Source organism: Dermacentor variabilis, chromosome 4 (genome assembly GCF_050947875.1).
Source record: "Dermacentor variabilis isolate Ectoservices chromosome 4, ASM5094787v1, whole genome shotgun sequence".
Classification (NCBI taxonomy): Eukaryota; Metazoa; Arthropoda; class Arachnida; order Ixodida; family Ixodidae; genus Dermacentor; species Dermacentor variabilis.
Genome location: NC_134571.1, coordinates 128769233 through 128784420, shown reverse-complemented (window position 1 = coordinate 128784420; position 15188 = coordinate 128769233). Strand labels below are relative to the sequence as shown.

Here is a 15188-nt window from a genome sequence, read left to right as displayed (position 1 = left end):
ATCGTAACTGAGAAAGGTGTATTTGGATCCCCTAAGCAAACAAAAATAATATTGAGGAGTTTTCATATTGGCGTCAATGCACCTAAGTATTGAATATTGTAATGTTGACACTCGCAAAACAATATTGAACGATATTGAAATATACATGAAGGACATTGACTTTGTTGCCACTAATGTCCAAGCATGAGTGACTCTTCCAACTGGTGGGGTGAAAGTTGGCCATTGCTCCAGAGAATGAACAAACGCTGTTAAGTCCAGCGAAAATAACGTTGCAGAAATGCCGGCAACCGTTCAGCAGCCGACCAACGTGTCCATACACACGTGAATGAATGAATGAAAAACTTTAATTATCCCTCATTAAAAGGAAGGGGGCAACGGAATAGAGGGTGGGGGGAGGAACTACTTGAAGTAGGCCTCCTCTATCCTCTCAGCCCATTCCAGGATGGACTCCTGAAGGTCGGTCTTCGAGCTGCGCAAGGCAGCCTCCCACTACTCGTCACTAGATATTAATTGCTTGAGGAAAGGGGATACTTGGGGCACCCTCACAGTCTACTTTGGAAGAGACGCAGAATTTGCAAGAAGGAGAAAGGTAAATGGAGGGATGAATGCAGTGGAGGAGGTAAGGGGAGAAAAAGGTGCGAGTCTGCAGCTGTCGCCACAAAACTTCACACCTGCGCGGGGATTTGCCCATAAGTGGCGGAAAGGTTAAACGGTCTAATCGGTAGTGTGTGCAGATGTCGTTGTAGGTAATAAGCCGATCCCGCGCTATAAACGGCGCCTCCTCCGTGGCGAGGTCCCATACACACGTGAAAATTACCTTAGAATAGCGGCAGAAATCGCTATCTCAAACATTGCTCCAATCATTTCGCGTTGTCATCAAGCAACAATACCATGTCACGACGCTGAATCGAAGTACCGGATCAACAGAGCCCTCATAGTTTCTATAGGCTACACACGGTCTCAGTCATTGCCAGAATTGAACAGTACCCACTTCAGTGCCGGTCCCTAATATTTATCATAGAGTTCTACAGGGAAGCCAGGTGCCCCAATGGGGCAAACCTGTCACCTCAAAAGCCCACTACAACGCTAGGACTGGGTGCGCTTTAACGAACCCCGGGCCAGGCGGTCAGCATAAATCTGGAATACAGCCCCACTACAGCGTGCCTCGTAAGAAGATCGTGATTTTGGCACGTAAGATCCCAGAATTTAATCTAAGATTTGACTTCTATAAATGTGGAAAAGAAGAAAGCAAAATAAATATCACTCTTCCGCGACTTTCCGGGTCACTTATATTATCGGTGGCCTATACATTACTTATGTCCTAGATCATATTCAAAAATATATCGCCTAGTATATGCTCTGGGCTCTGAACATATTTTTTTTTTAATTCTCGTTTTCTGTATACAGTTCAGCGCCTGTACAACGAAGGAATAATTTTGTCCCATATATTTTGTGATTGTGAGCTGCGCGGTTCGCGACCTTTACAAAGAAGTGACCTGTACAACGAATTATCTCGGAGGGCCCAAGCACTTCGTTATATAAAGGCATTCGCCTGCGCCTGGGTTTAGAACGAATCGCACGTACATTCCCTTTATCATCATCGGGCAGGTTGGCGCTATCACTTGCTCAGCACGTATCGCACGTCAGGCAATTCCACTTTCTCGCCGGTGTTGATGTCGTTGCCCATTAGCTGAAGCATCAGGGCGCGCTTCCCGGGGTCGATCTCCGTCCTGGACACCATCTCCGACACTTTACTTAGCCTGCAAAAAAAAAAAAGAGCCACGGACAACGCTCCTAATCAACAACCGTTGAACAGCTGCTGCGCACTGGCAGCTACATACCCTTCGCCCAACGTCTAAGTGATAAAGTACTTTTTTTTTTCTGTAGTGTAATACAAAGCAACGCACGCAGCATTGCAAACAGAAAGCCGGTGACGTCAAATGTGGAAACATAGCAAGGTCGATTCAAATAGGTCGCGAAGCTTCGGGCGAAAAGCGGTTCAGTACAGATTGTCACCGACATCAGCATGGGAGGTTATGGGAGCAGCGATTGAAGCGCGACTAGGTTTGGAGGGAACAAACATTGGGAAAGAAAAACGCGTTTTTTAATTCAAACGAGACACAGTTGGATTCATTCAAGGAAAATAAAGTTCCTAGTCAATTTTATATATTCGTGACGAGTTAAGAAAATACAAGTTTAATTTTATTATTATTAATAAATGCATTTCTTTTCAGCGCCCATCGCTACAGGGGGCGTTGACGCCACTATCACTCGCAATGCAATGCACGTCTTGAAATGGGCAGAAAGGCGCACTCGTATCACCTGTTGAAATACGCCCCCCTCACAGTTTGTGCTTTCTTGCTTGTCGAAGTTTGTCTGAATTTGGTGACGCGGGTAGCTTCACTGCTTCTTAATCTGTTCAGTCAAAAGTAGTGAGTTACGACCGCCAGATAATTGTGTAGTTGTTTTCGTGCGACTGCGCTGCCCGACGGGCTTGGCATCCAGCAATAGGATCAGCACTCTACACCTAAAGCTTTCGTCGGCCTCCAAAGAAAGTATGTTCTGTGCAGGGGTGCGATTTCGACAACCGTACGGCTGGCCTTTTCCTGCATCGCTTTCAACGCTGAAAGCTCGAAACGCCCATCAAGTCGAATGGCGGGGCATTTGAATATATAGCTCCAAAGGAAGAACAACAAAACAAATTTCGCGCCTTCGAAAACAAAATGACGTCACTTGTGCTTTTAACGGACATGGCGTCACATTATTTTTTCTTCCGCCGGAAGTGTTCCCACCACATACAGATGGCGCTAAGCCCCATGGACCGCCGATGGACCGCCATGTTTTGAACGTATGGGCTCCTATGGAAGCTTCGCTACCAGGTATATTTACCTTGAACATAGCGCCTCGGCAGCTGGGATTTTGGACCCGTACCTGCTCCAAAAAGACATGTTTTTGAGCTTAACCCTTCGTCTGCTAGCGCCAACAAATGTCGCCGTCACACAGCCATGCGATTGTTACAGTACTTCAGGACTTGTAGGTAAGCTGGGACACTAAATTTGAAATGTAAATGAACATTACACGCCTATGGTGTGAAAAGGGACAAACATACAAAGAAAGCAAACCACGGAGTGTCGTCTCAATTCATGGGTTTAAGAAAAACGAAAGCATCAGTGTTTTAACTGTCAAAGGGTTAACAGGGTCGTTAAGGCGCCGGGATGACAATTTTTTCCCCTTTCACTTTTACGGATTACACCATATATCGTTTCTGGCAACATTATGATACGAATGTAATGGATAGTTATTCCATGAAAACTATCGCTATTGTTTGTTATTGGTAAAGGATTCAGTGCATATCAAGCTATTCAGTTCCATTATTTCTCTTTTGCGTCCCTTTTAACCCTCTAAAGCTCAAGGTATCACTTATGCTGCACTGAGTTCAACTCTTAAAATATCTAATTATTTATGCCCGGGAAATTTTTCTGGTGGTGGTATAGTATAACTCCTAGTATAGTGGTTTAATAAACCAATTACTGATTAATGTATTGCTGTTTACTAATCAAATTATTAATCAAATAATGTCATTGTTGTTTTGGTCGTCGTCGTCGTCGTCGTCATCGTTGTTGTTGTTGTTGTTGTTGTTGTTGTTGTTGTTGTTGTTGTTGTTGTTGTTGTTGTTGTTGTTGTTGTTGTTGTTGTTGTTGTTGTTGTTGTTGTTGTTGTTGTTGTACAAATCTACTCTCCTTGCCAAAAAACAAAACTGGACATGCTGCCTTAATTTTCCTGGATGTGTAACTGCACTAGGGTATCGCAGGGTTAAAGCAGCAACCCTGAATTTGAGCCATCGCATTGCCTTGTTGAAGCAGCTAAAGCAGGTGCGCTTACGCCAGGTTCAGGCGACTCCGCGACGGGGGTGCGTAGGCGTCGTAGAGCATGCGGGCTCCTTCCGAAAGGTATAGGATTTCGACTTGGAACTCGTTCTGCGGGGAAAGGAAAAGAAAAATTAAGAAACCAGGGCTAAGAAACTGCATTTCACGTCGTGAGCAATAAACGTACTGGAATTTATTACAAAGCAAGTAGTCGTAAAAATAAAGCGTAGCTGGAGTAATAATGTTAACAATAAAAATGGTTAGAAACGACCGCGGAAGAGTCTGTGATGTACTTATCGAAAGACTGCTAATAATAAAAGTTTAGGCTAGAACTTCTTGTCATAATCTTGACCAACATTTCGTGGCTACATTTCTTATGGTTGCATTTTACGCTAGGAACGTTCGGCTCCTCGAATGATGATGATGAATGACGATGATGAATTGCGCCGAAGAACTCTGCGCGCAGATCGGCCAGAAAACAACTTCTGTCGTCGCAAAGAAAGTTCTTTGATGCGCCAATAGGAAGTCAGCAGATAAGTCAAGTGAATGCGAAGATACTTCGCAAGTTGAAAGTGGCGTCACTCAAGTGTTGAGTGGCCCTTAAATAAAGCTAGGTCCCGGTTCCCTCCACTGATCCACAGCTTCGTAAGCAGACTTGGAGGTCTCGTTCTCACTCCGGTAGTTGCGGCTGAGTTGATTGGAGGCAAATATTGTTACGTTCTTCATACGGTGAAGGAGAAGACACTCGTTATAGAATGTACCCAACGTATTGTTCGCCTGGCGCGCATTTTGACTTGCCGAAATAATTTTGATATACAACTGGTGAGAGCATTCGCGGGAATGCATCGACACAATTTTGCTTGTTAAACAGGCAACTTGACATTCAAAGCCATATTCTGAACAAGGAATCGCATAAAACGCCTTTTCAATGTATTTTTGGCGCTGCATCACCATCTTCACTTAGTTTCGATACGGGCTAAATTTCCCCCACCTCGCGCTTCGCCCCCCCCCAGCACGCGCACACACCCAAGCACAAACAAACACACATACATGCACGCACATATGCACACACACGCGCGCGCGCGCACGCAAACGCACACACGTGCAGACACAAACCACAAGTACACGTACACGAGTGCACAATTAAACAAACAAGTATCACTCACCCTGAAATGGTCAAGAAACTCCGCAAGAGTCAACTCCCCCTCAATGTCGAGGCAGTTCCAGAACGTGTACTCACGATCACGAAACTGTTAGGAACAAGAAAAAACAATGCACTAAGAATGAAGTAAAGGGAAGCGAAGCCTAAGCAGCTCGAAAATGTAGTGAAGGTGCCACATATCGTTGAGGCGTATTGGGTTTATTGCGGATGAATTTTCCCTCCGGTCTTGCCTCGAGGTTTCACGCCTCGGGGTTTTATATCGTTGCAGTATATATGTAAGAAATATGTCAGAGAACAATATCTGTGACTACGGGAGGTAGAGTGTTCAGTGAACTCGCTCGCTACCGCGCGCTCGCTAAAAGCTGGGAAAGGAGGACTGTGCGGGTTCTGGTTCAGGCACGACAATTCATCTTTTGTTGGGCGATGATCGAAGGCTTGCTTGCACAAGTTCTCGCGATGTTACTGATACGCAGAAGCAGGCAACGAAGCCAGAAAAAGCACAGGGAAAATTAATCGTTAGGTTTATTTGAAATCTAGAAATATTATAGTTAAAGAGAACGTCAGTGGACGAAAAGATACCTTGACGCAGGCGTGAGCTGAAGCCATATATATATAACTGCTGACGTGACGGCGTGTTTTGATTTCAGTCAGCAAAAATTACCTCCGCATTAGTATGCGAAGTATATCACTTGTGGTTCCACTTGGGCGCAGTGAACACCTCTACAAACATCTATATGTGGTCAATTTACATGCGCCGTTTAAACGAAATATTCATCTGTAACTGTCAAATCAAACGTACGCTGCAATACGCATATGCACAAGCAGTGGTCTTTATGCCATTAGGTAGCATACGAGGTTTTTTTGTTTTTTTTTTTCGGCCACGTCCCTGCTCTTCTAAGTTCTCGTGTTACGTGACGCCATCGAGTAAAAGAAATAGGATGTTCAAAAACCGCGCGCGATGGCTTTGAGTGGCGCTACCTAACACTTCCAGGGCTAGATCTACCATACGTAGATACCCAGGATAGTGGCCGGATTGATAGCCGTCGCCGTAGCGCCATCGGCAGTGAAACACGCGCGTAATGCGGACGTTCTGGTTTCGGCTCCCTCCGGCGGCAAGTTATCTTAGCCTCCACGTTCATTTGTCTTTTCCTCGTTGCTTTCTACATTTCAATTTCAATCGCATCTAATTTCCCCCTATGCTTTCCTTGACTTCATTGTCTGTTGGCTTTATATGTGGTCATGATTATGAAAAATCGAACCCTCTCTCGTTCATACCAAACAAAGAAGCGCATGAAAGTGTCGGCGTAAGCTGGCACGTACACCAAGCACTGAGCACAACGAGGAGGCCGGGGCGTTGCGTAGCCCACTATGAACGCAAATTTAACCGGAACCGTCTATAGGCAGAGCAACATTGTGCAGAGTTGCATTGTAAAGCCCCGTGGTCACGTGTTCGGGTGAGTTGTGGCATGGAGGAAATTAAGAAATTGGACGCGTATCTGCATGGCTACGCTGAAAAATGGCTTTTAAGCAGGTAAGGGTGGTGGTGCCATACGTCACTTCATCGCTGCGTCCAAGAAAAATTTATTGCCCGTTCCTTATATTTGTGCCCTAAAAGGTCACACTGCTCTGACAGTGTTAAATTCTGTAAGGGTCGTCCGGTGAAAGCTTGCCTAATGTTTGAATAAGGCTCTATGTCAATCTTGGCATTTTGCTGTTGTCCAGTTTTGTTTTGCATGTCGAGCGATGTACGTATAAATGTGCTGACGTCTTCTCCTGAGAATATAGTATCAAGGAGGAGGCTGTACGAACAACTCTGTTTAGCACAACTTACACTGCAACATAATTTCAGTTGGAGTGCGGTGACTTCATTATCTAAATGTATAAAAACGAGCTTGGAAATAGATATAAAGTATATATAGGCATTCTAATTGCTTAACAAAAAAAAAAGTGTCTTTACAAAAACCGTATTGACAAAGAGAACAACTGCATCCTTTAAAAATACAGGTATATCTAGGGAATTTAGGTATCCCATTTAGGGGAAAAACTGGTTTTAGTGCTTGGCGGTATACTGTGCGTCGACACCAAGAATGGCGGTCGGCTAGCGTTCTGTCTAATGATATCGCATTGAAATGAATGAAAATGCAAACAAGAAATGGAAGCGCACCTTTTTCTTCGCAGCTGGAATGGGTTCCGAGAAACCGACGAAAGGAAGTGCCAAGTTGACGAAACTGTTCTTGTACAGCTCCAGTCTGTTGTGGCCTTGAACCAGCTGCGTAGAGAAAGCGGGTAAAGGCAAAGATGTCGCACTGCCGGTCATCGTTTCATTTTCCAATGTGGCTACCAACGGACACACAGTTTAAGATCCCCTCGTCTGGCTTGCGATGTAAACTGCTCAAAATGACAATACGAAAGACGGAACGAAAGATTGTTTGCTCGGGCTATCAAATGAGTGTCCGTTAAGCAGCATAAGCACACTCAGTTGATAGTCGCTTAGGATCCTTTCTTGTGTTTACACTTGTCTTGCGACTTTGACGTCGTGGAAACTTTGCCAACAGAACCCAGCCACTCGAAGTTCTCTCCATCTCCTGGAGTTCTTTAAGTTCCAACTCTTTGGATAGAGGGACACTGTTCCGAATAGTGTTAAAGCAACTGCCAGTTTCACATCCATAGCGGGACTTTCACGGATAAGGAACGCTTGAAGTCCACAAATACCCTAGAAATTGCCGGAACTACGAAGGCAAGCTATACTCAACTGCACGATGACCACACTGAAACAATTTTCTGCCCGAAGAGACGCGAATGCATAACATTACTACTATACATGTAACCTGCACAGGTGACCGGCGGAATCCGGACGTGAATAAAGCATGTATAATCTTCGTTTCTAGGAACTCGGCGCGATCATACCAAGTCGGCACGTCTCGACCCGTCCAGACTTACGCACGGCCGCTGACAATGCCACGAAGCAGCGACCGACCGGATGTCACTAATTTCAGCGTGCACCACGACAAAGGCAAGAAGGGACGAAGTGCAAGCGCTCGTCCTCGTATATTCTTGTCTTGTTCCCCGGATGCCAGGTGTTTTTTTTTTTAACACTAACGCAAATCATCAACTAGCCCGGTCTCGTACCAGACGTTGCCGCTATACAAGACGACTCGCCTCGACTTTGTCCTGTTCATGTAAACGTAGCTATGGAGTGTCACAACCACGACGACCACTTATCCAAAAGCTGGAACATGTGTACGGCGTGTGCACGCAGACAGTATATCTTGGGGAGGGGGGGGGGCGATTATACAGACACCACAGGCGCATTCGCGCATGCGCGGATCGCGCGCCGAGTGTTGCAAATCACCTGCAGGATCTGCTGCTGGTGCGAGCGCAAAGACAAGCCGATGACGCGATTGTTTGACCATGTGAACGCATGCCCAGTTAGTAAGTAAATCTCTATACTGCTATTTATGCTACGCGCCCGTAGAAACCACGAGCCTTACTTCGTGTAATAATTTAATTTCATTACTATCCCTGTCGATGCTTTGCCATTTAGGATAGACGGCGACATACTTGTTTCTTTAATTCTACTAGTCTATAAGTAAGATATGTCTTGTGTTGCACATCCCAATGCTACCCATGCGGGTGAGTTATGTCGACATGTTCAGGTTCCTCGAGCGACAAAGTGATACATCACCGATAGGGTATAATAAGAAATTGCGCCACAGACGTTTTAATTGCTGATTTCAGGGCATAAGTTAAAATATTGCGCTCGAAGACACTGACTTTCTGAGGCATTCCATTTTATAGGAATTTGTAAAATAACTAGAAAGTGTGTTAATATATTTATGAGATATATTTGGCCAGCAGGCCGTATTCCGGTAGGCCGTGTCGTACGAGTTTGTCATCCCACTGGCAAAGCTGCGCGTTTATAACGCCGCGAACGTTAAGGAAAATGCGCTCTTTTGTATTTACGAAGGTGGTTAGAATTACGCAGTTAAAAGGGACAACTGTGTTCAGTCCTGCTGAATAGTCACTCTCAACTACGTATGAATTAAGCTGTGCGGCTATTTTAGTTATAAATAAAAGCTACTTGGTGAAACGTTGTTAGCTGCTCAATTGATCTCAATCAGACAGGAAGCTTGTGTTCACCTGCACATAATTAGCCAGGGTCAATGGTTGAAATTCTGCAACGTTCAACTACCTTTCATAAATAAGAATACAGAAATTAAAAAAAAGAATGTCCGGCAAAGTGTCAATTGCACAATTGTCCACTAAAAACGCATTCAGAAAAGAACCAGGGGCCTAATCTACAAAGCTTTCGTTTTCGCAAGTTTTCTTTGCCATTGGGCGGCCGCCTTATGCGCAGCGTTGAGATTGGCTTGAATTTTCTCTTACGAACAATTCTGCAGCGTAAGAGCCTCTCGTGAATACAGAACCAGTGTTGCTCTTCTCTGCACCTTGTAAAGTTCGAGACAGGCGAGGCCCGCCACGAGCGATGCGGTGGTGGCGATGGCGGGGACGATCTTGCCCGCGATGAGCTTGCTCTTGAGTAGGTCGGCCGGCTGAATGTCGTAGTTCGCGGCGCGCAGGTTCGAGGCCGCCGCGATGAAGTCCATGTGTGCGTCGTCGTCCTTCTCGAACTCGAGCGTCGTTAGGGTCAAGTCGTCGAGATCCTTTCGAGCTGGCAGCTCCTTCTGCAGTTTGTCCAGGAGCTCATTGTCTACGTAAGTGGAGAAATGCGACAGCCACTGGTGAAAGGCGAAGAACGGGGACGACCGACGCGACGCGAACTTCCATTCCCCGTCACGGGAAATTGTTGCGCGAATGGAAGTAAGGGGTAGGGCACGAGAAGACACGCATGAGCGTCTTCTTGTGCGGTGTCCATTCCTTCTATTCGCGCACCTATAATTTCCTTTCTGAATCGTCGATCAACGATAGCCTCTAAATATGTTGGGAATACCACGCACGAAGGCACACAGGAACAGGGTAAGCGTGTTCTTGTGAGGTGTGAATTCTTTCTATTCGCGAAACTGATTTCCTATGGTAATCGTACGTCAACTAAACTCTCAAGATGTTGCACTTCCATTCTCCGGTTCGCAGTACTGGGCACCGTGGTCGAAGCTATAAGCGTTATGCGCCACGGCATAAGTCGGTGCGCGAGACCACATGAGCGTGGAGGATGCTCTGACGCTGAGGGACACGTGGCGCATGGAAGACGGGCCCATTGGCACAATCTAGCCCCACGTTGGCTTGAGCCAATAGTAGCGTGAACGACAGCGATACAATCTCGTGAAAAATTAGGCGTGTAGCTTCACTGTTTATACGAGCTTCACTGGTATACGAGCCAAAAAGCTGAAAGCTCGAGGCACGCGCCGTTGGAAGGCAGCGAGGCTCGACAACAACTAGCTACGTCACAAGATAATCATAAGACGTTACATATGCAGTGTATGCGCAGAGTATACCGGGTGTTACAGCGAATACTTTCAAAAAGCTTTTAAAGGTTGCCTGTGACGGATAGCACAATTCCAGTTCATGAACTACTATAAGTGAAGGACATTACTTGCACAGAAAATTTAAAGGCATAATCGACTAATTAACAATTCTCAAATTAAGTGTTTACTAGTTACCCTATGGCGCATATCGTAGTTTACAAGTTCTAGCCGTGGAGTTCGCGAGGCGGATTAACTTGGAATGAATTCTCAGGATGACATCAGTTTGGAGATATTCATTCCCGAACTTTGCGGAGAAATTCATTGGCGTTCCATTTAGTTTCCGAACAAAACGTCGTTTTATCATCATCATCATCATCATCAGCCTGGTTACGCCCACTGCAGGGCAAAGGCCTCTCCCATACTTCTCCAACAACCCCGGTCATGTACTAATTGTGGCCATGCCGTCCCTGCAAACTTCTTAATCTCATCCGCCCACCTAACTTTCTGCCGCCCCCTGCTACGCTTCCCTTCCCTTGGGATCCAGTCCGTAACCCTTAATGACCATCGATTATCTTCCCTCCTCATTACATGTCCTGCCCATGCCCATTTCTTTTTCTTGATTTCAACTAAGATGTCATTAACTCGCGTTTGTTCCCTCACCCAATCTGCTCTTTTCTTATCCCTTAACGTTACACCTATCATTCTTCTTTCCATAGCTCGTTGTGTCGTTTTATGCATTCAAGCAAAAAAGTAACTCTGTTCGTAGGCATATGCGTTACGTGATGACGAATGACAATTCGTCTGAGCGCTTGCTTAACTTACCTTTATACAAGGCATGCGTTTCAGAGCCCTCTCTTCGTGCTTCGAAAATCCGACAAGGTTTCGACTATAGAGCTCAAGCATTCCGTTGTGAGGGTGAGAGATGGAAAGAGCGGCTACAGATCACCCTGCTCTGGTGCAGAGGAGCGTAACTGCCAGCCGAACGTGCCACTACTAGCGCCGTTAGAGCAGCATGCTGCATGCAGCCTACGCACCTGCACCCATCTGCGCATGCTCCGTCCGAGCAAGCTGCCACTGAGCGCCGAGCTCAAGCAAACGGCGCAAGCACGCCCTAGCGCACAGCGGCCCCTCATGCGAAGTATACTACATCGGGGTGGTGGATAATGTGCGTTTCAAACACTTAAAAGATTAAACGAAAACCGCGCAATGACACAAGTAAGTAAGCGAAGAAACCGGTGACAAACGCACCGTCAGGCGGCGCGACCACTGGCTCATTCGAGTTGGCGACAACTTCAGCGTTTTTTGGGGGAACGTAGACCGGTACGTCGACTTCTTCGAGAATCTTGGCAATCACGCCGCGGTCCGTGTTGTTCGGAATACCGAACATGGTTGCCCGCAGGTTCGCCGCAGCTACGATGTAGTCCATGTGCAGTGTCTATGGCGAGATGGCAGGCAGGGCCGCGGATAGAAAAAAACAGAGAGAAAGAAAAGCAAAAAAAACCGCCAAACGATCAGTTTCCTCGCCACGGAAGGGCAAAAGCAATGAGTATATTCTGCAAATCCGTGTCACGCGCAATAGGCGTCGGTACACGGCATGCAAATCCTTACGTTGTTGGGGTCAAACTCAATCGGATGGGGGCAGCGCCTGCGGCCCGACCAGAACGGCATAAACGAACTGGTGAGCTGTGGAGAAAAGAGACAGAGAACGGGCCGGTGGTATTATTCCACCCGTCGCATCGTAACGTGGAATCACACGAGGTAGTTTGGTCAGAATATTGCGACAAAGGCAACTAAAGAATAACGACAGAAAGGCGATAACCCAATTTCTTCTTTCTTAAGCAAAATGGCGAACTGGTCGTATTAGCGTGCACTCATGGCTAGGAAAGCGGGAAGGGACGCAGACGACTGAAGAACACGGAACGAGCGGTTATTACCTGAGACGGTTCTATCAGAAACTTGCATAATGTCGAACCCGGTTATATCGAACGGACTTTTGTACTTGAAATCGTTAGATGTATGAAGCAATTACCCAAACTCGCTTATAACATACCTAAACAGATCTGTGACGCCTTCGTTATATAAGGATTTGCTAACTCCAAGTGGAGGAAACAAACAAGGAAGTAATGCATTTATTGAAAGCAATGTATATTTCCTCACACACACACGCACGCACGCACGCACGCACGCGCACACACACGCACGCACACACACCCACACACACACACACACACATACACACACACACACACACATGCGCGCGCGCGCACACACACACACATTCCTGATAGCCTTCCTGTTAATACGAGGGAGCCACGCGCTATGACTTTTCTCGGACAGCATTCTTGTTCACCGCATTGTCACGTTATAACTTTAAGAAAGCAATGCAGGCCTGTGCCTGCCTTTGTGTTCGTACTTTTGCGCAGAAGATTTGCTCCTCTCGCTGCAGCCGATAACCGAGCACACCGCCATGACTACTGCGCGCGCTGAAAGCACGCGCGATGTAAACAACAACGAATGGAGCCGGCGTCAGGCGATGGTGATGGGGGCCGCGTATTCCAAAATTTCTTGCTTTACTTCCACGAAAGCTATGTATACGACGGAGGGATCATTTGTAAGTTTTCCGAAATTTTTGTCCTTGAGCTGAATTATTCAAAAAGGCAGACATTACTGGCATGATAAATAGAAACGAACACTTAACTAATTAACGAAAATTTACTAATTAACTTCCATATTGATAACTTCATGGCACATATTGGAATTTACGAATTGTAGCCGGCGAGTTATAAGACGTATCATCCACTTGAATTGAGCCTAGAGGATGACATCAGTTCTGAGATACTATTTCCCAAACTGTGGGGCGAAATCACCTTTGTGCTTGAAGTTACTTTTGTTCAATAGTTCAAAACCCGCCGTGGTGGCTCAGTAGCTAAGGTGTTCCACTGCTAAGCACGAGGTCGCGGGATCAAATACCGGCAGCGGCGGCGTCATTTCGTCGGGGGCGATGTGTAAAAACACCCGTGTCCCATTAAATTCAATTCAATTATGGGGTTTTACGTGCCAAAACCACTTTCTGATAATGAGGCACGCCGTAGTGGAGGACTCCGGAAATTTCGACCAGCTGGGGATCTTTAACGTGCACGTAAATGTAAGTACACGGGTGTTTTCGCATTTAGCCCCCATCGAAATGCGGCCGCCATGGCCGGGATTTGATCCCGCGACCTCGTGCTCAGCAGCCCAACACCATAGCCACTGAGCAACCACGGCGGGTGTGTCCCGTTCATTCGGGGCACGTTAAGATCCCCTTGTAGTGAGAATTCATCCGGAGTACTCCACTACGGAGTGCCTCATAATCAAATCCTGGTTTCTGCACGTAAAACCCCAGAATTCAATTCAATGCATAAACGAGCGTTATGTTTACACACACACGCACGCACGCAGACCAAGGTCCGCATTAAAGGCATGATTAGCACCAAGATGTGAAGCTTATTTTCCTTTGTTTATCGTCTGGCCCGTTGAGCAGTGCCCACTTACAATAGCCCCGGAAAGAAAGAAAAAAATATCCCCGTGTGTAATCCGCCGTAGTAACTGCACACAACTCTGCTCAAGTCTGCAAAAACGGTCTCCATTCAGGGATTCACGAGTTTGTCGGCCAGCCGCTCTTTTCTCCCATTCCTCGGCGATGCTAACAAAGCTGGATTCATACGCCGGACGTCATCGCCGACGAATCAGTCACGTGGTATCTGACGTGAATCGGATCCCTTCGCAGCCAGCACTCGCACGGCAGCGGATGACAGCGCGGATGGAGAAGCTCTCGCATCGGCAATTGCGGCCGAGCAAACGCGACCGAGCCGAAAATCCCAGTGGTGCATCGCGAAGCACTTGGCGCAGACTAAGAGATCGCCGCGGGAACCGGTGACGCATGAGTTTGCCGGCGCCGCGTGCACTATTCGCCGGCTACTACACGCAAAATGGCTACCTGCAAAGCGGAAGAGAATGGGCGACCGTGAAAGAGGAGGCAGCTTGAACAAGCAGGGGTGAGGAGGAGGTGGAGCTCCCTAGGAGGTAACGAAGTTTTCAATGGCGGAGAACCTTGCCTTGAGTTGTAGCTACCGTGAAAGAGGAGGGAGTTTGAACAAACAGGGGTGAGGAGGAGGTGGAGCTCCCTAGGAGGTAACGAAGTCTTCAATGGCGGAGAACCTTGCCTTGAGGGGTAGCTTCGCGGCAGCGCGCGCCGCGCTGCCGTGAAGCCATACTTCATGGCAAAATTCGCATATGATTTCCAACCACACTTTACAGTTAAATGTTACTTTTAAATGTTGACTTCTTATGATATTATTAAAAAATCGGGCGCCTTAGTTAACACCTTTCTTCTCGTTCATTGTATGACGAGAGTCTCGAATCCGGCAAAATTGATGCCTTCAGGGAGCACGAGTGGGTTTACTGACCACTTGCCTTCACCCAAAAAGATCACGTAGTCGTGACGCCTGTGGTAGAAAGGACGTTCCATATCCGCCGCCAAGGTTTGTTACTGGTGGCGCTGGCTAACACTTCCAGGTTTAGTTCTCGTAGTAACACATAAATACCCCAGAATGTGGATGGGAAAACAGCGCCGCAGTGCTTCAATTGGTAGAGCACCGCACGCTTATTGCGAAGACGTGGGATCGTTCTCCACCTGCGGCAAGTTGTTTAATCCACTTTCATTTCCATTAATTTATCATTTCTTTAATTCATTTATTA

General features: G+C 46.7%; 1 protein-coding gene across 1 annotated transcript in view; it reads right to left on the bottom strand.

Annotated features, from left to right (window-relative positions):
* Positions 1-1595: 1595 nt before the first annotated feature.
* Positions 1596-15188, bottom strand: part of LOC142578334 (ubiquitin-like modifier-activating enzyme 1) — a 111875-nt gene continuing 98282 nt past the window's right edge. Inside the window, exons 19-25 of the mRNA XM_075687732.1 lie at positions 12060-12134; positions 11719-11886; positions 9477-9767; positions 7193-7297; positions 5033-5116; positions 3883-3977; positions 1596-1760 (exon numbers count right to left, since the gene is read on the bottom strand). Coding sequence (XP_075543847.1) covers positions 1619-1760; positions 3883-3977; positions 5033-5116; positions 7193-7297; positions 9477-9767; positions 11719-11886; positions 12060-12134 — 960 coding nt within the window. The 3' untranslated portion in view covers positions 1596-1618. The remainder of the gene's footprint in view (positions 1761-3882; positions 3978-5032; positions 5117-7192; positions 7298-9476; positions 9768-11718; positions 11887-12059; positions 12135-15188) is intronic.